The sequence below is a fragment of the Callithrix jacchus genome, chromosome 8 (genome assembly GCF_049354715.1).
Source record: "Callithrix jacchus isolate 240 chromosome 8, calJac240_pri, whole genome shotgun sequence".
NCBI classification, from domain to species: domain Eukaryota; kingdom Metazoa; phylum Chordata; class Mammalia; order Primates; family Cebidae; genus Callithrix; species Callithrix jacchus.
The window spans coordinates 105,415,557-105,437,739 of record NC_133509.1 but is presented as its reverse complement, the minus strand read 5'-3'; the positions used below and the strand labels follow the sequence as shown (position 1 = coordinate 105,437,739).

The 22,183-nt window shown below is 37.8% G+C and overlaps 1 protein-coding gene and 1 non-coding gene across 13 annotated transcripts in view; both read right to left on the bottom strand.

Annotated features, from left to right (window-relative positions):
* Positions 1-2,216: 2,216 nt before the first annotated feature.
* LOC118145275 (U6 spliceosomal RNA) lies at positions 2,217-2,324 on the bottom strand. The gene has a single exon (XR_004730402.1). It is a non-coding gene; the product is annotated as a U6 spliceosomal RNA (small nuclear RNA).
* Positions 2,325-13,034: 10,710 nt separating this feature from the next.
* Positions 13,035-22,183, bottom strand: part of LOC118144974 (disintegrin and metalloproteinase domain-containing protein 21) — a 38,887-nt gene continuing 29,738 nt past the window's right edge. For 3 of the 12 annotated variants that reach the window (XR_013521331.1, XR_013521329.1, XR_013521332.1), the window contains 4 exons: positions 18,647-20,961; positions 15,588-15,765; positions 14,256-14,329; positions 13,035-13,920 (listed from right to left, as the gene is read on the bottom strand). Coding sequence is in view for 3 of the 12 variants with exons in the window: in XM_035260863.3 (XP_035116754.3) it covers positions 15,761-15,765; positions 18,647-20,810 (2,169 nt within the window). In the remaining 9 variants the exon portion in view is untranslated. Of the gene's footprint in view, positions 15,766-18,413; positions 20,962-22,183 lie in introns of those variants that run through there. The other 9 variants (XR_013521336.1, XR_008474467.2, XM_054240105.2 and 6 more) reach the window with 7 other exon arrangements.

Genomic DNA, 22,183 nt, shown 5'->3' with positions numbered 1-22,183 from the left:
TATCCTCCTGAATCTTGGTGATCTTTGTTCCTATTTATATTCTGAATCCTATTTCTGTCATTCCAGCCAGTTCAGCTTGGTTAAGAACTCTTGTTGGAGAACTGCTGCAGTTGGAGGAAATAGGAGTTACCAAAGTTCTTGCATTGATTCTTTCTCATCTGTGTGTGAGTGTTCCTTTAACTGCAGTGCAGATTGAATACAGTCAATAGATTTCTTTTCTGGATGTTTTCACTGGACCAAGACTATCTGTAGGGCCTTTATTTGAAGTTGACTTCTTGTCTCTGGTTGCAGAGGATGGTATGTTAGTGAGGTATTTTTGGTGTTGAAGCCTTGGGGTGTGATCCAGCAGGTGACTCTTAGACTTATTGGTCAGTTGGTAGACTCTTGCTTTGTTGTGTGGCTCCCCGATGTTTTCCTGCAGTTGCAGTCATGTTCTCCCTTTCCCTCTTAAGTGCAGCTTGTATGTACTTCACGATGTGGCACTCCTAGGCTGCCCACTGCAGCTCTTGGGTAATTTCAGTGTTTATGTTCTTTTCCCAGGTTAGAGGCAGCAGAGGAAAAGATCTTAGTAGTGGTTGTGGCCAAGGGTCATTTGCTTGACTCCTTGGGGCTCTAACCCAGAGAGATGCAGGTCAGCAACTGCTCAGTGCAGTCAACCCAAGATAAAGCGTTTGTGCTGTGGGTTCAAGCCATGGGTTCCCTGTCTGGTAGCAAGCCATGGGAAGCATATGGGACCCATGGGAGATGGACTGACCTCCTCCCCTTGGGTCAACTGCAGCTTGTTGGAGGTATGAATAAAGTACTTAGGATTTCCACTTCTTCATTAGTCTGAGGGTGGCAAGAGCAGGCAGTTCCCTTGGGAGCTTTGTTGAGGGAGGTATATACCTGTTGCTGGCCCAAAGACACTTGTAGGAAGTGGCTAGAGACCCCAGTTGGGAGGTCCTTCCCAGTGAGAAGGAATGGGATCAGGATCCATTTTAAAAAGCAGTCTAGCCTCATTTTTGTAAAGCAGCTGTGCTGTGCTGGGGGTCCGCTTCAGTGCCCAGTCACCCCAGTCATTCCAAAGCCCAAAGGCTGAAACAGCATAGTCACCCAAACAGCAAAGATGGTGGCCTGCCCCTCCCTCTGGGAGTGCCATCCAGGGGTAATTCAGATCTCGGTTAGTTGGAAAGCTTAGGCAGGGTGGCTCAAGGCCCCAATTGGGAAGTCCTGCCCAGCATGAAGGAACAGGATTGGGCACCTGCTTAAAGCAGCAGTCTGGCCATGTTTTGGTAGAGCAGCTATACTGTTTTGGGGGATCCCTTCTGTTCTAGGTGAGCCCAGATTCTCCAAAGCCTGAAGACTGGAATGGCTAAGGCACCTGAACAGCAAAGATGGTGGCCCACCCCAACTCCAGGGAGCTCCTTCTTAGGGAAGTGCAATGCCACTACTGGTAGCTGACTGAAATTCCAAGCCAGTGGGTCTTATCTTGTGAGGTGCTGTGGAAGTGGGGCCTGTGGGCTATTGCTGCTTAGCCCCGTGTATTCATCCTCTTTCTTAGAGGTATGCACAGGAGTCTAACCTCCCACTTTGCCAGAGCTGCAGCTACTTTTGCTAGAAAGCCCCATATCTAAGGTCCCAGAGTCTCCATACATGCCTGAGCAGCTGCTCTGGCAAGACTCCACATAGTTTTGTCTGTCAGACTGAAGACTGAAGGCCCTGTTGGAGTGGGTTCACAAGGAGACCTCTTGACCTGTGAGTTGCAAAGATCTGTGGGAAAAGCATGGTTTCCTGGGGCTGCTCATGTATTCACTGCTTCCCTGGGCAGGGGAGAATCCCATGGCTCCATGTTGCTCCTAGGTGGGCCGTTTGTCCTGTCTTGCTTTTCTTTGTCCTCTGTGGGTCAGGCTGTTTCCTTGATTAATCCCAATGCAAGTACCTGAATGTTTCAGTCAAAGTTGTTGTATTTATTCACCTCTTCTCTTTCTCTCCATAAGAACCATGTGCACTGTCTGCTTCTTTTCAGCCATTTTGGCCACTTCTTTTTTTTTTTTTTTTTTTTTCTTTTTACTGTGCTATAAGAAGAAGTCCTTACAGTGTCTGTTTATATTTTTGAACTATTTATTATGTTATTTTTCACTATGGGATACTTAGAAACTATACAGAATGTTTTTCCAAACTTTGTATTAAAATTCTTTAGTTTTTTAATTTCTTAAATAATAATTTTATTTAATATAATAAATATAGAACAGTTTACAAATTTGTATGTTATCCTTGTGCAAAGGGCCATGATAATATTCTCTGTATTGTTCCAATTTTAGTATATGTGCTTCTGAAGTTAGCACTGTTTTCATTTGTGTGTATGTGTGTGTGTGCATTTATAGTATATATTTGTGGGTTGTATGAGATGTTTTGACACAGGCATGCAATGTGAAATAATCACATCATGGAGAATGGGGTATACATTCTCAAGCATTTTTCCTTGGTGTTACAAACAATCCAATTAAAGTTTTTTAGTTATTTTAAAATGTGTGTGAAGAATCTTCACAGATGATAAAAATATAAATTCCATATACAATTTATTATTGTTTTTTCTATTTCTATGAAGAATCTATTGGTGTTTTGATAGGGATTGCATTGAGTTTGGAGATTCCTTTGAGTAGCATGCACATTTCAACTATATTGATTCTTTCAATACATAAACATAGACTAGTTTTCATTTTTTTGATGCCCTCATCAATTTATTTTATCAGTGCTTTAGAGTTTTCATTATAGACATTTTATATTTCTTTGGTTAAATTAATTCATAGGTAGTTAAATTTTGTGGCTAATGCAAATAAGGTTACTTGTAAAATTTCTTTTGTTGGCATATAGAAAATGCTATCAAATTTTGGATGTTGATTTTGTTTTCTGCAACTTTACTGAATTTGTGTATCAGTTCCAATAGCTTTATTGTGGAGTCTTTAGGTTTTTCCAAATATAAAATTATATCATCTGTAAACAAGGAGAATTTGACTTCTTCCTTTCTAATTTGGATGCCCTTTCTTTCCTTCGCTCGTCTGGTTGCTCTAGCTAGGACTTCCTGTACTACGTTGAATAACAATGGTGATAATGGGCATCCTTGTCTTATTCTAGACCTTAGAGGAAAGGCTTTCTGACTTTTCCCATTCAGTATGCTACTACCTGTGTGTCTGTCATATATGGCTTTTATTATGTTGAGGTATGTTCCTTCTATACTTAATTTTTTGAGTTTTTGTCATGAAGGGATGTTTTATTTTATCAAATGCTTTTTTTTTAGCATCGATTGAAATGATCACATGGTTTTCATCATTCTGCTGATCTGATGTATCACATTGATTTGCATGTATTAGACTGTCCTTGTGTCCCTTACATAAATCCCCCTTGGTCATGATGAATGATTTTTCTAATGTACTGTTGAATTAGGTTTGCTAATATTTTGTTGAGGATTTTTGCATCAATATTTATCAGAGTTATTTTCCAGTAGTTATGGTTTTCTTTTCTTTTCTTTTTTTTTAATGTATCTTTAGCTGGTTTTGGTATCAGGGTAATACTGGCATCATAGAAAGAGTATGGAAGTATTCCATTCTCCTCTACCTTTCAGAATAGTTTGAATAGGATTGGTATTAGTTCTTCCTTAAATGTTTGGTAAAATTCAGCAGTGACACCATTGAGTCCCAGGCTTTTCTTTACTGGGAGACTTTTTATTACAGCTTCAGTCTCATTACTTGTTATTGTTCTGGACAGGTTTGGGGTTTCTTCATGGTTCCTTTGTGTGTGTGTTTGCATGCATGCGTGCGTGTGTGTGTGTGTGTGTGTGTGTGTGTGTGTGTGAGAATCTTGCTCTCTTGCCCAGGCAGGAGTGCAGTGGCATGGTCTCAAGTCACTGCAACCTCTGCCTCCCAGGCTCAAGCAATTCTTGTGCCTCAGGCATCCAAGTAGCTGGGATTACAGGCGCGTGCCACCATAGCCTGGCTAAATTTTTATACTTTTAGTAGAAACAGGGTTTTACCATGTTGGTCAAATTGGTCTCAAACTCCTGGCCTCAAGTGATCCACCCACCATGGCCTCTGAAAGTGCTGGGATTACAGGTGTGAACCACCATGTCTGGCCCATGGTTCAATCTTGATATGTCACATGTTTTTAGGAATTTGTTCCTTTCTTCTGGATTTTTCAATTTATTGGCATATAGTTGCTTATAGTAGCCATGAATGATCCTTTGAATTTCTGTGGTATCAGTGGTAATGTCTTGTTTTTTATTTCTGATTTTATTTATATCTTCTCTCTTTCTCTTTTAGTCTGGCTAAAGGTTTGTCAATTTTGTTTAACTTTTCAAAATTCCAAGTTTTTATTTCATTGTTTTTTTTTGTATTGCTTTTTAATTTTCATTTTATTTATTTCTGTTCTGATCTTTATTGGTATTTTATCTCCTAATTTTGGGTTTGGTTTCCTCTTGCCTTTCTAGTTCTTTAAACTGTATCATTAGATTGGTTTTGTTGTTGTTGTTGAAGTTTTTTCTTTTTAATGTAGGCATTTATAGCTATAAACTTCCCTCTGAGTAATACTTTGACTGTATCCCATAGGTTTTGGTATTTTTTTTTCCACTATTATTTATTTCCAAAAATTTGAAAATTTTCTTTATAGTTTTTTTATTGACCACTGGTCATTCAGGAGCATATTGCTTAATTTTTATATATTTGTATAGCTTCCAAAATTTATCTCATTCTTAATTTCTAGTTTTATTCCATTGTGGTCAGAGAAGATGGTTGATATTTTCATTTTTTGAATGTTTTCTTATTCTGTGATCTAACATCTGGATCTAACCTTGAGAAAAATCCGTGTGCTGAGAAAAATAACATGTATTCTGTAGCTGTTATATGGAATATTCTGTAAATATCTATTAGATATGTTTGGTCTATAGTGCAGATTAAATCCAATGTTTCTTTGTTAATTTTCTGTTTGCAAGATCTGTTCAACGCTGAAAGTGGGGAGTTGAAGACTCCAGCTGTTTTTGTGTTGGGGCCTATCGCTCTGCCTTTAATATTTGCTGTATATATCTGGGTGCTCCAGTGTTGGGTGCATATGTATTTATAATTGTTATATCCTGTTGCTGAATTGACCCTTTTATCATTATATATTGACCTTCTTTCTCTTTTCATATAGCTTTTGTTTTGGTATCTATTTTGTTTGACATTAGTATAGCTACTTCTGCTCTTGTTTGGCTTAAACTGGCATGAAAAATCGGTTTTCATTTCCTTATTTTCAGTCTATGTGTGTATTTATAGGAACTGGGTATTTTTGTTTGTTTGTTTTTGTTTTAGATTGGAGAGTTTAGTCCATTTACATACAGTGTTATTATTCATAAGTAAGGACATAATCCTGCCATTTTGATATTTGTTTTCTGATCATTGCTTCCCACTTTTCCTCCTGTCTTCCTTTAGTGAAGGTATTTTCTCTGGTGATATGATTTAGTTTCTTGCTTTTAATTTTTTGTCTATTCATTGTATTTTTGTTTGTTTGATGTTACCATAAGGCTATCTTAACAATCCATTATTTTAACCTGATGACACAGTTTGCATAAACAAGCAAAAAGAAAACTAATAAAAATTGTATGCCTTAACTTCAACCCCTGCTTTTTAACTTTTTGTTGTTTCTATGTGTATCTTATTGTATTCTCTATGTCTTGAAAAGTCATTATAGCTATTTTTTTTAATCAGTTCATTGTTTAGTCTTCCTACTTTGGATAAGAGTAGTTTACACACAACAGTTATAGTGTTATAATATTCTGGTTTTCCATGTACTTACTATTACCAGTGAGTTGTGTACCTTCAAGTGATTATTTATAGTTCATTAACATTCTTTTCTTTCTGATTGAAGTACTCTCATTAGCATTTCTTGTAGGACAGGTCTTATGTGTACAAAATCCCTTACCTTTTGTCTGGGAAAGTCTTTATTTGAAGAATATTTTAGCCAGATATAGTATTCTAGGGTAAATATTTTTTCCTTTGGTACTTTAAATATGTCATGTCACTCTCTCCTGGCCTGTAAGGTTTCCACTGAATAGTCCAACTGCCAGATATATTGGAGCTCCATTTATTTCTTTTCTCTTGCTACTTTTAGGATTTTTTTCTTTATCTTTGATCTTTGGGACTTTAATTATTAAGTGCCTTGAGGTAGTCTCTTTTTTTGGCTAAATCTGTCTGTGCTGTTGAGGTCTTATTTTTCAAAATTCTTGAAAAATTCAGTCCAATATTGTGAAACATTTTATTGATGTTTTCTTCTAGTAGTTTCATAGTTTTTATATTTTACATTTAAGGCTTTAATCAATCAATTTTAAATTAATTTTTGTGTATGGTGAGAGTTAGGGGTCTGGTCTCATTCTTCTGCCTATGAATATCCAATTTTCCTAGTATAATTTATTAAAGAGCGTGTCTTGTCTCCAATATGTGTTCTTGGTACCTTTGTCAAAGATCAGGGTTGTGGATTTATTTCTGGGTTTTGTATTCTATTCTATTGGCCTATGGGTTTATTTATATGTCATTATCATGATGTTTTGGTTACAATAGATTTGTAATATATTTTCAAGTCAGGTAGTGTGAGGACTCCAGCTTCACACTACAATGGAGTCTTTTATGATTTCACATGAATTTTAGGATTGTTTTTTCTATATCTGTGAAGAATGTCATTGGCATTTTGATAGGGATTGTATTAAATTTCATTGCTTTGGGTATTGTGGCCATGTAAAAAATATCAATTCTTCCACTCTATGAACACAGAATATCCTTCCACTTATTTGTATCCTCTTCAATTTCTTTCATTCAAGTTTTATAGTTTCCAGTGTAGAAATCTTTCACCTCCTGACCAGGCACGGTGGCTCACACCTGTAATCCCAGCACTTTGGGAAGCCAAGGTAGGCGGATCACCTGAGATCAGGAGTTTGAGACCAGCCTGACCAACATAGAGAAACTTCGTCTCTACTAAAAGTACATACTTAGCCAGGCATGGTGGCTCATGCCTGTAATCCCAGCTACTTGGGAGCCTGAAACAGAAGAATCAGTTGAACCCAGGAGGCGGAGATTGTGGTGAGTCGAAATTGTGTCACTACACTCCAGCCTGGGCAACAAAAACGAAACTCCACCTCAAAAAAAAAAATTTTTTTTCACCTCCTTGGTTATGTTTATTCCTAGGACTTTTGTTGTTGTTGCTATTGTAAATAAAATTGTTTTTTTGATTTCTTTTTCAGATAGCTCACTATTAGCATATTGAAATGGTAATAATTTTTATGTTGATTTTGTAGCCTGTTACTTCACTGAATTTGTTTATTATTTCTAGAGGTTTTTTGGTGGAGTCTTTAGGGTTTTCTATATGTAAAATCATGTCATCTGCAAACAGGACCAATTTGACTTCCTCTTTTCCAATTTGAATGCCTTTTACTTCTTTCTCTTACCTAATTGAACTGGCTAGGACTTCCAGTATAATATTGAAAGTGGACCTTCTTATTTGGTTCCTGATCTTTTCCCTTTTCAGTATGATGTTAGCTGGGAGTTTGTCAAATATGGTCTTTATTGTGTCGAGGTGCACACTCTGTATCTAATTTGTTGAGGAATTTTGTCATGAGAGGATGTTGAATCTTGTCAAATTGTTTTCTGCATCTATTAAAATAATCACATGGTTTCTGTCATTCCTTCTTGTAATGTGGTGTAGTGCATTTGTTGATTTGTGTATGTTAAATCAGCTTGCATCACTAGCATAAATCCCATTCGATCATATTGAATAGTCTTTTTAATGTCTTCTTGGATTTGGATTGCTAGTACCTCACTAAGAATTTTTGCATCTACAATCATCTAGGAATTTTTGTTGACCTGTTGTTTTTGTTGTTGCTGTGTTGTTGTTTGGTTTTGAAATCAGGGTGGTAGGGCCTGGTAAAATTAGTTTGGTAGTACTCACTCCTTTTCAATTTTCTGGAATAGTTTGAGGAAAGTAGGCATTAGTTCTTCAAATGTTTGTAGAATTCAGCACTGAAGCCATTAGTTCCTGAGCTTTTCTTTGATGAAAGACTTTTTATTACTGATTCAATTTCCTCACTCATTTATTACTGATTCAATTTCCTCACTCATTGCTGGTATGTTCAAATTTTCTATTTCTTCATAATTTAATGTTGGTAGTTTATATCTGTCCAAGAATTCATCCCTTTCTTCCGTGTTACAAAATTTGTTGGTATGAAGAGTCTCTTATGACCCTTTGTATTCTTATAGTATCAGTTGCAACATCTCCTTTTTCATCTGTGATTTTATTTATTTGAGCCTTCTCTCTTTTTTTTTAAGTCTAGCTAAAGGCTTGTGCATTTTGTTTTTTAGACCAGCCCTTCATTTCATTGATCTTTAGTTATTTTATTAGTCTTTTACTTTATTTATTTCTTCTCTGAGCTTTATTATTTCCTTCCTTCTACCAATTTTGAGTTTGGTTTGTTTATGCTTATCTCTAGCCAAAGTCTTAGAGAATAAGTGCTTGTGAACACAATATTGGTAGAAATATGGATAATAAAGTCCTTTCTGATGAGATCTCAGATGGAAATGAGGAATATTTTATTAGAAACTGAAGGAAAGGTCATCCTTGTTAAAAACAGGCAATATACTAGGCTGAATTATCTTCATGACTGAGGATATTGTGGGAAAAAAATTAAAAAGCAATGAAGCAGTTCATTGGCCAGGCATGGTGGCTCATGCCTATAATCTCAGCACTTTAAGAGGCAGAGGCAGGAGAATTGCTTGAGCCAGGAGTTCAAGACCAACCTGAGCTATATAGTAAGACTTTAGATAGATAGATAGATAGATAGATAGATAGATAGATAGATAGATGATAGACAGACTACATATATATGGCATATATGTACATGTGTATATATAGACAAAAATATTTTATTAATATTTTGCTTAGATATTTCTGCTATACACACACATATATAAACACATATATGTTACAACAAAATAAAATGAAAGCAATACATAGTGTATATATGGACATCTGGTCATAGAAACATCTAAGCAAAATATTAATAAAATAATCTTCATGGCTTCTATCAACTGCTTAGAGTAAATGCCAGAAGAAAGTAAGAATTTTAAGATAGAATTTATCAATAAAAGGGAGGCAGAACATAAAGACTTTGAAAATTCTCAACCTGGATTTTCTTCTCCATCTAAGACTCCCATAATGCATATATTGTTCAGCTTGATGATGTTTCACTATTTCTTTATGTTCTGTATACTCTTCTTCATTCCTTCTTGTATCTTCTACTCAGATCAGATAAGTTCAATTGTCTTATCTTCATATATTTTCAAGAAACAAATACTTTTTTTTCTTAAACAAATCTGCAGTTGAGCAACCCTACTACATTTTTCATTGTAGTTACTATACCTTTCCAATCCAGAATTTTATTTATGACTTTTTTGTGATTCTATTTGTTAAACATGCTCATTTTGTTCATATATTAGCTTTCTGATTCTTCTGGGGTTTTCTTTTTCATGTTTTCTTTTAGCTGTTGATTATACTTCAAACAGTTCTTATATGTACTGAGTCTAATAAATCTGATGTCCTACATTCTATTGGGGATGATTTCTGTCAATTTATTGTGTTCCTTTGAATAAGCCATGTCTTACTGTTTCTTTCAACACTTTGTGCTTGTTGTTGTTCATGACAGTAGGGCATTTGATTATTATAATGTGGTAACTGAGAACATATTCTCATTCCTTCGAATAATGCTTTTGAAAAATTTAATTGTTGAGGATACAAGGCATTTTTTTAGATATTTTTCCAAAAAAAATTAGCCAAGGCTAACTTGTTGTATGTGCTCTGTAAAAATGCTGTTCCTTTAGCTTGCATTAACTAATGTTATGACAAAGATTTCTTTAATTATTGGAGTATTTTGAGATGGCGTTTTCTTGATGTATGTTTGTTGTAAACTTTTCAATTTTTTTTTCAAAGCTCTTACACAGTTGATTCAGATAGCTGAATTTCTAGGTGTTTTTCTTTTTCAATGTTTTTGTGGGGAAAGGAGAGCTTGCAGCTTTCTAGCCTGATATTTTACTTATGTCACTCTCAATTAAAAGTTTTTAAAACACTTAGGATTTCAAAAACTAATACATACTAACTCATGAAAAGCCAGATGAGACACACAAAGAGAGAACAAAATTCAAGATTTTTAAACACACACACACACCCCCCCCCACACACACACTATTACTCTCAAACATAACTCATTTTAAGAACTTCTCTATACCCACAAACAGTCCTCTTCACATCATTGAAATAGTCAGCTAATTTATACAACATTGTAACTAGGGGTTTCCTGGCTGTATCTTTTTAGTACCTGTGATATGATTACACACATACAAACACACACACACACACACACACACACACGCTTTCATTTATAGTTCCTGGCCCACAACCCTGTTACAGTTTTGTTATAATGTTGGAATGCTTTAAGCCTAAGAAGCAGACCTCAAGAAACAGAATCCCTCTCTCTCTTTCTGACCTTTTTCTGTATTTTTTCACCTGCCCAAGGTAGGACTAATCTGATTACGGAGCAGAAGACCCTCTTTCCAGAGAGGGTCCTACCCAATATCCTCAAGGAAGAATGGTATACAGAGAGGCCAAGACTGAACAGACAGGCCTTGCTGGGTTTAGATCATGCACTTTTTGTTCTATAACATTTCTATGTGGTTGTCAATCTTGCCTATGTAATGAAGCCTCCATAAAAACTAGAAAGACAGGGTTCAGAGAACTTCTGGATAACTGAACATGGGGCTCCTTGATATTGGTGCACAGGGATGGCATGGAAGCTCTGAGCCCCTTGCACCATACTTCAGCCGATGCATCTCTTCTTCTGTATCCTGTATAATACCCTTTATAATAACTGGGTAAGCATAACCGTTTTTCTGAGTTCCATTCCAACAAACTCCAAAAATTAACCAAACTCAAAAAGGGGTCATGGGAACCCCAATTTGAAGCTTGTTGGTCAGAAGTTTTGGAGGCCCACACATGTAACTGGTAGCTGAAGTGGAGGTTGGGGGGCAGTCTTGGTGACTGGGCCCCCAGCCTGTGGGATCTGACACTATACTCAGGTAGATGGTGTCAGAATTGATTTGGAGGACACACAGCTGGTATCTGCTGCTTGGTGTGTGGGGAAAAAAAACCCCACACTTTTGGTCACAGAAGTGTTCTTTTGTATTGATTGTTGTGGCAATGGGAGAGCAGAGGGAAAAAAATGATTTGAGAGTTTTCTTAAAATAGTACCTGAATATAAAAAGCAGCCTAATTATCTTTCTAATATTACTTCCTTCATGTCATCCCCATTCACACAGATTCCAGTCAACACTTCCTGTCACATCAAATAATAAATGGATAACTAGTTATTATTTCCTCCCTAAATGGCCCAACCCTTTTTATATGTTCCTATTTTTCAATAATTCTTAATATACATCTAATGTATAAATTAGTACATTTTATAATTCTTAGCGTTATGATTGCTTTTATTCCTCTTCCTACCTTTACTACATTACTTTCTTCTTATAACTTTTTTTTATTGTGCCCAGTTTATTTCAGGCTGAGATCCACTCACTCTTGAACTTTTAAAATATTTCTAACTGCACTGCATTAAAAACAAATCTTTCAGTACTGTACACAACACATTTAAACATTAATATATTCTTTCTTCTTTTCTAAATATTACCTTGTGTAAATCTTCCCAATTAAAAGATATGATTCATAAGACAAAAATTAAGGAGTTAAGATGCTTTACCTAACTTCCTTATACCAAGTTGAATCTGTTTTCATGCAATTCTATGTTAAAATTATTTTTGAAAAAGAAAAGAAGATGGTTTCTGAGATAATTTCATAATGTGCTAATCCTGGATTGAGTCAGAAAGAAACTGAAGTCAGACCCTTTATAGAAAATTAACTCTTGAGGTGTGTTTAGCTTATGATAAAATACACAGATTTTAAGGGTGCACCTTGATGAGTTTTTATTTGAAATCACCATCTCAATCAAAATACTTGATTGATACTTTACACTCTTCCAGAAAGGTCCCTTATGCCCCTCCCCGACTCACACATCTAGAAACTAATAATTACATTTCCATTTCCATAGATTAATTTGAAGTATCCTAGAACTTCATATAAATTAAATCATGCATTAACTACATCATTTGGTCTGGTTTCTTTGTCTCATAATTTCTATGAATTTCATCCATGATCGTGTGTGTTTCAGAAGTTTATTCATGTTACTACAGAGGAGTATTCCAATGAATGAATATATCAGTTTGTTTATCCATTCACATATCAATGGATCTTGGTTTCCAGATTGTAGAATGAATTTATGAATAATGCTGCTATGAACATTCATAGATAAATTATGTGGGTAAGTTCCTAGCACTGAAATGGCTGGATGACAGCATAGGTATATATTTAACTTGATAAGAAACTATAGTTACACACCCTAATTTTTCTCATGACATTTGTCTACTCTCCAATTCATTCATTACCGTAACTCTATTTGATTTCTATAACTCTAAGTCTATCCTCAAAATTCTTTTAAGGAGAAGTTTCTGCTTTCCTTATCATTGTACACGCTTCCCTCTTTTAATAACATGTTGAATCCTTTCCTTTTAGGTTTCAGAAAAATGTCCTTAAGTGTCCTAAACCTGCATCAAGCCCACTGATTCATCAAACCCCACTTATGACTTTACCCATGTAATGAACCTACATATTCTATCCTGCATGTGCACCACTGAAGTTAAAATAAAAGTTGGAAATCAATAATAAAAATAAAAATGAGAGGAAAAAAAGAAACAAATCAGAGACCAAGAGCAGGCTTACCTCTCCACCCAAGGAATTTAGGGTTCTTTGATAATGCTGTGTTTGACACAAAACTGGGCAGTGTTGGCATTTTGTCCAAGCCTATCCCAAGTAACAAAACAAAACAAACAAACAAACAAACAAAAAAATATATATAGTTTTTTTGAAAAGTGACTCACATAGAGGTTACAGGCTTTATTCAATTGAATTACATCAGGGAGTACTTGAAGACCAGGTGATGTCACAAGTGAAGCATGATCAAGGTTTTTACAAGATGGGAACGCTTTGAGTAGCTGTCCTTGTCCTTTCAATTTTAGCATCAGTTTTCATCTTAACTAAAACAGTAGACGGGGGCTGTTCATATTTTCTTGTCCCTTCTTTGAAGTCTAATAACCAACAGAACAATAATTCTTTGAACTCTTTCCAAACCTTGTGGGGTTTTGGATAGCCATGCGCTGTGTGAGGTATATTGTTTTTTTAAAAAGGGTTGGGGAGAGGGCAATGGGTGGGGTTGCTCATGCCGGTAAACCTAGCATTTTGGGAGGCCAAGGTGGGAGGAATACTTGAGCCCAGGACTTTGAGACCAGCTTGGGCAAGGCAACATAGAGAGATCCCCATCTTCATAACATTAATTTTGTTTTAGCTTTTTAAAAAAAAGAAGAATAAAGAAAAAGGGACAAAACTGGAAGTCAGGGAGGACCCAGAGCACTTGCTATAATGTTTGTTTTAAATCTTTTGCACCTTCATCCCAGAAGGGTCTGAGATCTTCTCAGGTCAACCTTGCTACACATATCTATTCAGTACCATTGCGTTGGGGTGGTTCCAAGTGGTTCCCAAATGAATCCCCTAGTTTCTCCATATAATCCTCCATTCCTCTTCTGGGGCTCAGCAGCCTTACCTCCCCCACTGCTATTCAGGGTCAATTTCTCCTGCCAAAATGCCTCTTCTTTTTACCTGCTGGTCCTTGAACAGAAGATGTCCCAGATGCCCTGAGGGCGCTTGCAGGTCTATGGAACTTTTGCTGGGTCCTCTGGCAAAGAAGCATTCTCTTTGTAAACCAAGACCTGCCTAGAGAACAGATAGTTGCAGGGAGGAGAAGTAAATCAATGGATCATCAAGTATGATGGTAAGTGAGGCCACCCAGCTTCTTTTTCTTGGTTCTTTGTCCCATATGTTCTTTCTATTGGATATACACCACCACATAGGAATCTCTGACTTAATATACACAGTGCCTTGTGAAGGCTGGCACTCAGTTCTTTCAGAATATCGTTTCTGAGCTGGCACTCTGGCTCTGCCTTCTGCTGGCCATTCTAAACACTCTGGAAGAATAGATGCTACTTAATATCTGATATACAATAGAAACAATATAATTCATTGCTATGTACCATTCCTGCATCTCATACCCTGAAGAGTGAATGAATCCTCTGTTCATATGCCAAGTTGCGTGAGATTCCATGCTTTAGATCCTACAATCCACCTGGCAGAGACATAACAAAAAGAGAAAGAAAAAGATCCTACAATCCATATGCCATCAGTAGTGATGCCAGCTCAAGCTCTACAGACAATATTATCACTAGAATATGTATATTTTCTTGTGTGAACTAATGGCTGGCCCTCCCAGGATAAAAGAGACACAAATTAGTCAACGTCCCACTAATCTGCTGTTTGGTTTCCTTGAAGAGTAGTGCCTTCCCAGAACCTCAGCCTTGATCTGTGTCACTGGCAAGTTGGACATTTCATGGCAGCAGTGTCTTGATTAACTTCCTTGGCAAGTGGAGTCCATGCAATTGGGCCCAATGTACCTCTATCTCTGCCATCATGACTACCTGTTTTGTGCCCCTTGGGGGCACTCATATCATAGAGATCCTCTCCAGAGTGTGAAGATGTAAAATAATGGCTAAAGCAGAAAGCTGTTATACTTTTAGAAAAAGAATAATAAATTTGTGAATTTATTGATCCACAAAAGGATCTAAGCTAGGGACAGTGAATTCCAGGGAAGTCACTAGGAGATGTATTGGTGGGGAGTGTCAAGGAGGAGTTATAAAGCTAGTGGGAGATAAGAATTACTTTATTTGTACAGGTCTACTGCAGCAAAAATTTCCAGTCCTGGGGATAGGGTTATTTTCTTGTCCTGGGACAGGGAAGGCATCTTTCTCCATGGAAGCTTTATGGCTTGCTATATGCAGGAAAAGGCAGGTCAGATAGTCACTCTGGAACTACAGTTGCCAAAGTGCTTTGAGCTTGAACAGATTGCACAATATCAATTTAGTTTGGTTTTGGCGGCTATAGGGCTTGATTTTGTTACCTGGACAAGTTATTCCACATTTTTGGAATATCCACCATGCTATCTCCATGTAATTTTTGGTGCCTATCAGTTAGTGAGAGGAGCAAGTAAGCAAATCCAAGTTGCTCAGGGCTGACTTCTGGGACATCCATAACATCTGGTGATGTGGCAAGTGTTAGGACCATAAGAGTCAGTACAAGGACCATTTATGACCTTCATGAGAGGCTTACGTATGCCATCTGTGGAATGAAATCAGGGATTGATTGTACTACCGCCTTGGGAAGTTACCTATGAAAGGTCCCGCATCATCTCTGCCTTCAATACATAGGGAAAAATTTCTTTCTAATGTCTTTACCTAAGCAAAGGTCAGTTTTCAAGGTTTTATCGATGTGTCCAATCAACTCACCAGAGAACTAGTGTGACATTGTTTTGCTGATCATGGATGCCATACCTTGTCATGTGTCCATGCTCTAGACTTGATCCATCAGGCACTTGCATCAGCAGAAACGAAAACAAGTTCAGATTATTTTGCAAAATCTAGATGCTGATATACACAGCAGTCAGATAGGTTAGTTCACATGGCCAGGTTTTTAAGACTGGAGCAAAGGGATGTCAGTTCTGTGCCTAAACTGTTAAGAAAACAGTGAGGGTTAATAACAGTTAAGACACAGTTTGAAAGAAAGTCTGTAGTGGAGAATCAGAGGGAGAATCAGACAGACTGAGACTGTCTCCAGTCGGCTTTTTCAATAGATGCTCAAAGAAGACTTTGTGAAGAAAAGAAGAGAGTTTTTTGGAGGGAAAATAGTGAGACCTAGTTCCTGTTCTACTAACAAAGTACAGCCTCACTTGGGCCCTAACACCACAGAGAAGTCCCATGAGGACTGGGGAAGCTATCATGCTCATTCACACAACGTTGCTCATCGATTGAGAATTGGTTTAGATGCATTAACTCCTTCTTGCTTCCAGCCTACTCCATGAATGGTCTGAGCACACCCCCATAAAGTAGAAAGCCATCAGTGTGTACAGGACTTGTCTTCAGTAGCTCAAGACAGACAACCTCAAGGGTCAGCCTAAGAGGATACAGGTGGGTACCACCAGCATCTGCTGTACCATACTTTCCAGCCCCAAATACCTTTACTTTTACTCTCATTTTCCTAGGATTGCATTTTCCAAATAAACCATTTAGATTTAATCCCTGCTTCAGCATATGTTTTCTAAGGAACCTGGCTAGAGTAGATGCTGAAAACTCACCCTACATCTACATCTCAGGTATTCTTTTCCTTACAGCTTTCTCCTGAACCATAGAGTATTATTCCAAGCTGTGTTTCACTTGACTTCTCAGAGAGCCCACAGGAATGACTCCAGTAGTACAAAGAGAAAACTTGTTCATGAGTCTATCCTGTTTTGTGTTTCCCCAAAAAACTAACTCGACCTGAATCCTGTCTCCGTGTCTGATTTTTGGGCAATCTAATTTAAAACAGGAGGTAAGACTCCATGCTTGTTATAAAAAGGTTAATTATATCCACCAATCCTGATATAATTGATGATATAGCTCCAAGTAACTCAATGAATATAAAGTATATAGCTTTTCCAAAAATTTGAAAAATAAGAATATTGCAAAATGCACTGCTTCATGTAAAAATTTACAAGTAAGGTGACTCTAACAAATTAACTTTCAAATGCAATACAGGATCCCAATTTACCACCAAAGCAGTGATCAAGGATTTATTCTATAATGTGTATCAGGACAACTTGCTACCCATTTGGAAAAGTATACAATTAGGTATCTATCTCATTCCTTACAGCAAAATAAATTCCACAATTAAGAATAAAAGTAATTCCTGAAACTAAAGTAATTCGAGAAAAAATGGATTATTTCAAAGTAATCTCAAGCAGAAATACAAAATTCAGCAAATATAAGAGAACATTGGGTTGATAAATTTTACTATAATCAACTTCAATGTTTTTTTACAATAAACCATTTCAAAAAAGAATCAATAAACTGGAGCAGCTACCTTTTGTCTCCATATAGATGTGTAAACTTATGAAATGTGGAGCTTTCTCTGATTTAACCAGATTGTATTCTTGATTTACCCCTTTCTCCTTGTATGGCTCCACTAGATGTCCTTTACTTTTTTTTGCTAGCACATTTTTGGATCCTCTCCACCTCTATTCCTAGAGGGCATCAAACCATAAAGGAGTGACCACAAAGTGACAGGGTCACACAAGTGGAACTCTTACCATTTCATAAGGGATGCTTCTACGAACATATAACATTTAACCTCTATTGAGAGAAAATACGAGTTTTCCAGGGTAAGGGAGTAGGAGGAGGGTGGTAAACAGCATTAGGGGAATGAGGATGGCATGTACAAATACACAGAGAATGACACAGCCAAATATATTCTAAAAATAGGTATAAATGCAAATGGCAAACCATAATGAAACATGATATGGAAAAGGTTGTTTGACTCAATCTAGAGAGTGCCATTCGGAAGTTAACTGATCAATACAAATATCTGATTCACTCTGTGTTTTCAAGACAGAAGGTTTCCAAAAACACTGAGAATAGACTTAGGAGAAGATACACTGGGGGAAAAAAAACAGTAAAAGTATGTCGGGTTCAAACAGCAGCATTTTAAATAAACATATTTTAACTATTCAAAGCTTAATTTAGAGCAAGAGCTCCAGTAGTTTAAAAAAGGATTAGAATGACATCCCAAAAGTAGCAAAATATTATTTTTACTTTTCATGATTAATTGTATGTATTTAATACTCCCTTCAAATTCATTACTTAAGTATTTATTGGGTAGGAAGCACTGCGCACTGTTGCAGGTATCGAGGATACAACGGTGAGCAAAACAGATAAAAACAATCTTACCCTCATGGAGTTTATACTTTGGTATGTGAAGCAAATACTCCAAAAAAATATCGAAACTGCCAAATTAAGACAAAAAGCTAGGAAGCACACAGGGAGAGAGGTCAGGAGCTTTTATCAGACAATGGTTTGTTTATATTTAACAAAAATTCACTTATTTCTCTCTTGGTTACCAAATAAACCCAAAAAGTTGGGTAGGACAAATATTATTATCATCCCTATTCCTTTTCATATTTTGAAGCAGAGTGTCAGAAAATTTAATTTTCCCACACTGATAAATGTCAGCAGCAAGGTAAGCCTCTCCCCTGGACACTCTGATGCAGACATATCTCATGCCGTTTCCATAAGTCATCTCTACCCACAAGAAACAACAAAGACTAAACAAAACAAGGACTAAACATAACAAGGATGTACCTTTATTTGCTGCTTAAAAAAATGAACAATAGATAGAAACATGTAAAGAATCACCTGCACGTAATGACAACGTTTGTGGTACTGACGTAAGGAAAGATCTTTGCAGCGTTCTGGGAATGGTCAGAAATGTGCTGACTTTCAGGGCTGTACTAACATTTCTACTGCCAAGACACTGAAGTGTAATAATGCATGGAATATTAAATTAGAGACATTTTCTTAACCTGATGGATGAGCTTTAGTCTCCTTGGGACCAGAACGTTGTCGTCGATACATAAGAAGCCCAACAGTAAACAGGAAAACTAAAACAGACAAAGAAGGAATCACAATCACTGTCAAGAAAACTCTTCTCTTTGCAGATGCTGGGCCACTGTCGACACTACCCCCATAGCCTCTGTGCAGGCAGTAGGGTGGGGACCACCCATAGCCACAGTGGCAGTGATGTTTGTTATTGCAGATTCCCTTCATATTGCAGGTCTCAGGAAGGCAGACGTGTGACAAGACAGATAGACTGACACACTTCTTGTGGATGCAGATCTTCCCTGGGCCACACACTGTACCATCTTTCACTTCACCAGTGTCAGGTGTGTTCATCCTTAAATGGTAGTCAATACTCCAGCAGGTGACACCATTGATATGAGCATGCTGCAGAGTAAAATGATCTTGGAGAAGAGGAATGGCTCTCACGTTCTCACACTGAACTCTCCCACAGAAGACATCAGAGATATGACATTTTAGGTATGTCGTGCCATTTACACCACAGTGACCAAAACGGTTGCCCTGAGAGTTGATTTCTTTATAGCAATTCTGAGATGCACTTTTTGCATCTTTACCAAAAATCTCCCTGCAATGCTGGTCATGGTTACTACATCTCTTTTGATAGCAGTAGGCACTGTCACTACAGGGGACTCCGTCCTGCACATATCTGTCCTCTGGACACTGATGGGATGATCCATTGCACCATTCTGGAAGGTCACATTCATTGACCTTTTGTCTACAGAGTTCCCCTGATGGCATGAACTTGCAGTCTTTGCAACAAAGCCCCAAAGCACAGGCAGCTCCAGGCCTCAGAGTGCAGTTCAACAGACAACAGGCATCTTGTTCACATTGCTGTACAGATCCACAGTCACACTGCTCTTCTCTTTCAACCACGCCATTCCCGCAGCGCTTTAGCGTAAAGATTTCCCCGAATCTGGGGGGATCATGCAGACATGATCCCTGGTTTAAAGTGGTCTTCATAAAATCAGCATAACTGCAATTGGTGAATTTCTCTGCAGGCACTCTGAAAGTACTCATGATGCAACCTCTTTCCCCACAAAAACAGAATTCTTCATCATGCCGCATACCCAAAGTATGACCTAACTCATGGGCCACAGTGTTGGCAAAAAGAGACCAGGTATCTCCTTGAAAATTATCAACTCCACAATCAATAGGTGGACGACATATTCCTGCAACGTAGGCTAGACCAAGTATACTTATAAGTGAATTTTTTATGAACATATGTGCAGCATCATGCTGTAGCTGAGAAAGACTGATGTGTTTCCATTGAGAGAAATCGTTCAGGACCTGTTCTATGCTTGTCATTGGGAAAATATTTCCTTGATTCCAAATTTCAATTCCAATCAAAATTATGTAAGTACCTAATTGCTTATACATGGAATCCACTATGTTGACAACAAGAAATACATCCTCTTGCGCCTTTGAGATGTTGCTTTGAGAGTAAATGAAGAAATCATGGTTCACCACAACAACCAGCTCCAGAAACCATGCATGGGTCCACCAGCCACCAGCAGAATTTGGTCCCAGAGCTGAGTTCTCAGCCTCTTCAGATTCCAACTGTTGGCGTGCTACTTCCTTCTCTGTTAAGCCACATCTCATAGCTGGGAATTGTGTCTCATTACTGTTTATCTTATAAATCAGGTGTTCAAATGTGGCAGAATGCTTGATGGGTTCAATTTCATAAGTGAGACCATTTATTTGTAATACTCCTCGCAAGCCACCAAAACAAGCGCTGAAAACAACCAAGGATTCAGGGGCCCCTTCCACGAAACCATGATAGTAACAGTCATCTGGGATGAAGGGCTGATCCTCCAGGAGGGCTCGCTGCTCTGTGTAGGTGAACACTGGGAGGTGTCTAGAAACCAAGAGCTTCTTGACCCTCATATGAACAACGTGTCTCTGGCTCCCAAACCGCAGGCTATAGGACAACCATCCAGGAGCCTTTGCACCTCTGCCCCTGCTGATCACCTTCAAGGGGATGACCACTTCTGGGGAAGTGAGATGCTGGGAGGGCCCAGACTGAAAGTAGCCAGAAATGGACAAAAACACCCCAAGCAAGAGCAGCAGAAGAGAGACCCTGATGTGCAGCAGGGTCCCATCTACTAACATTATGAAGCTGTTGTTATGGAGCCATCTGTCCAGAGCAGAAGAGGACAAGGTGTGAGGTACCGCTGGTCTGGCTCCTCCCTCTGAGCTGCTTAGGATGCAGGGCTGACCCTATGGATATGTGTTCTGGCAAAGTTAGATGAGAACTGCAGTGCTGGAAGTAAAAATAAAAAGATAGGTTGGAACAGGGATAAGAAAGGAAATCAGGTGAGAGAAAGAATGGAGTGGTGAAAACCTGGTTGATGAATCAAGAAAATGCTTTGGATTTGCTTTTAGTAGATGGGGGTGGGGAGCTGGGATCATAGATAAGACAACATTGGCCAAGTGGTGAAACTGTTAAAGTTAGAAGATGGGGACTTAAATGGTGACCTCAGTCTTTACAGGCAGTATGAAAATGTCCATCATAAAAAGTAAAAGCCAGAGTAAAAAAGCTTAAGAGTAGGGTGGCTCTATATCTCAATTTGTCCAATACAATATTGGTGAATGCCTGTTGCTTTTGTAATAGCTATTGATAGTGTCTCCTTTGACTGTCAAAACTGGAGACATCAAAAATAATCACACTTCTGTGTTGAGTTGCCTCAGTCTTATGATGTACTATAGTTTCTTTATCTCTAAGTTATTTACTATTCCTCGTATTCATCTTTGCTCATAACTTTATTAGATTGACAGATTCTTACTACAGGGTTTATGATTTTCATTCATTTTAATATCCTCTATAATGCCTCGTATAGCTCTGTGTACAATGAAAAATAGAAAACAGGAGGAGGGGTGGCCAACTGTCTTGGATTATAAATGAATGTTACTAAAATGTATTCATATTGTATTATAATTTTTAGAAAAGCAAACAATTCATTCATTAAACAGTGACATCATTTAAGGGTATGGACAGGCTAATGTTGTTCTCTCTAGTTACTGACAGGAGAATCCCAAAGACAAAAGGAGACGCTTTCAGAAGAGAAAATGAGAATCTGTGCAGTTTAAAGGTCTTGGGAAAAGGAACTCTTGTCTTATTAGGGCAAAGCCATTGGAGAGTCTGGTATTTTAGGACTGCCAGGGAAGAGTCCCAATGTTTGCTCAAATATATTTACCAACAATTTTTGAAAGTGGGGAATTTTGGCCAGGTATAATGGCTCACACCTGTAATCCCAGTACTTTGGGAGACCAAGGCGGGTGGATCACCTGAGGTCAGAAGTTTGAGACCAGTCTGGTCAACATGGTGAAACCCCTTCTCTACTAAAAATACAAAAATTAGCTGTAATCCTAGCTACTTGGGAGGCTGAGGCACAAGAGTCGCTTGAACTCATGAGGTAGGGTTGCAGAGAGCCAAAGTCACACCACTGTACTCCAGCTTGGGCAACAGAGTAAAGACTTTGTCT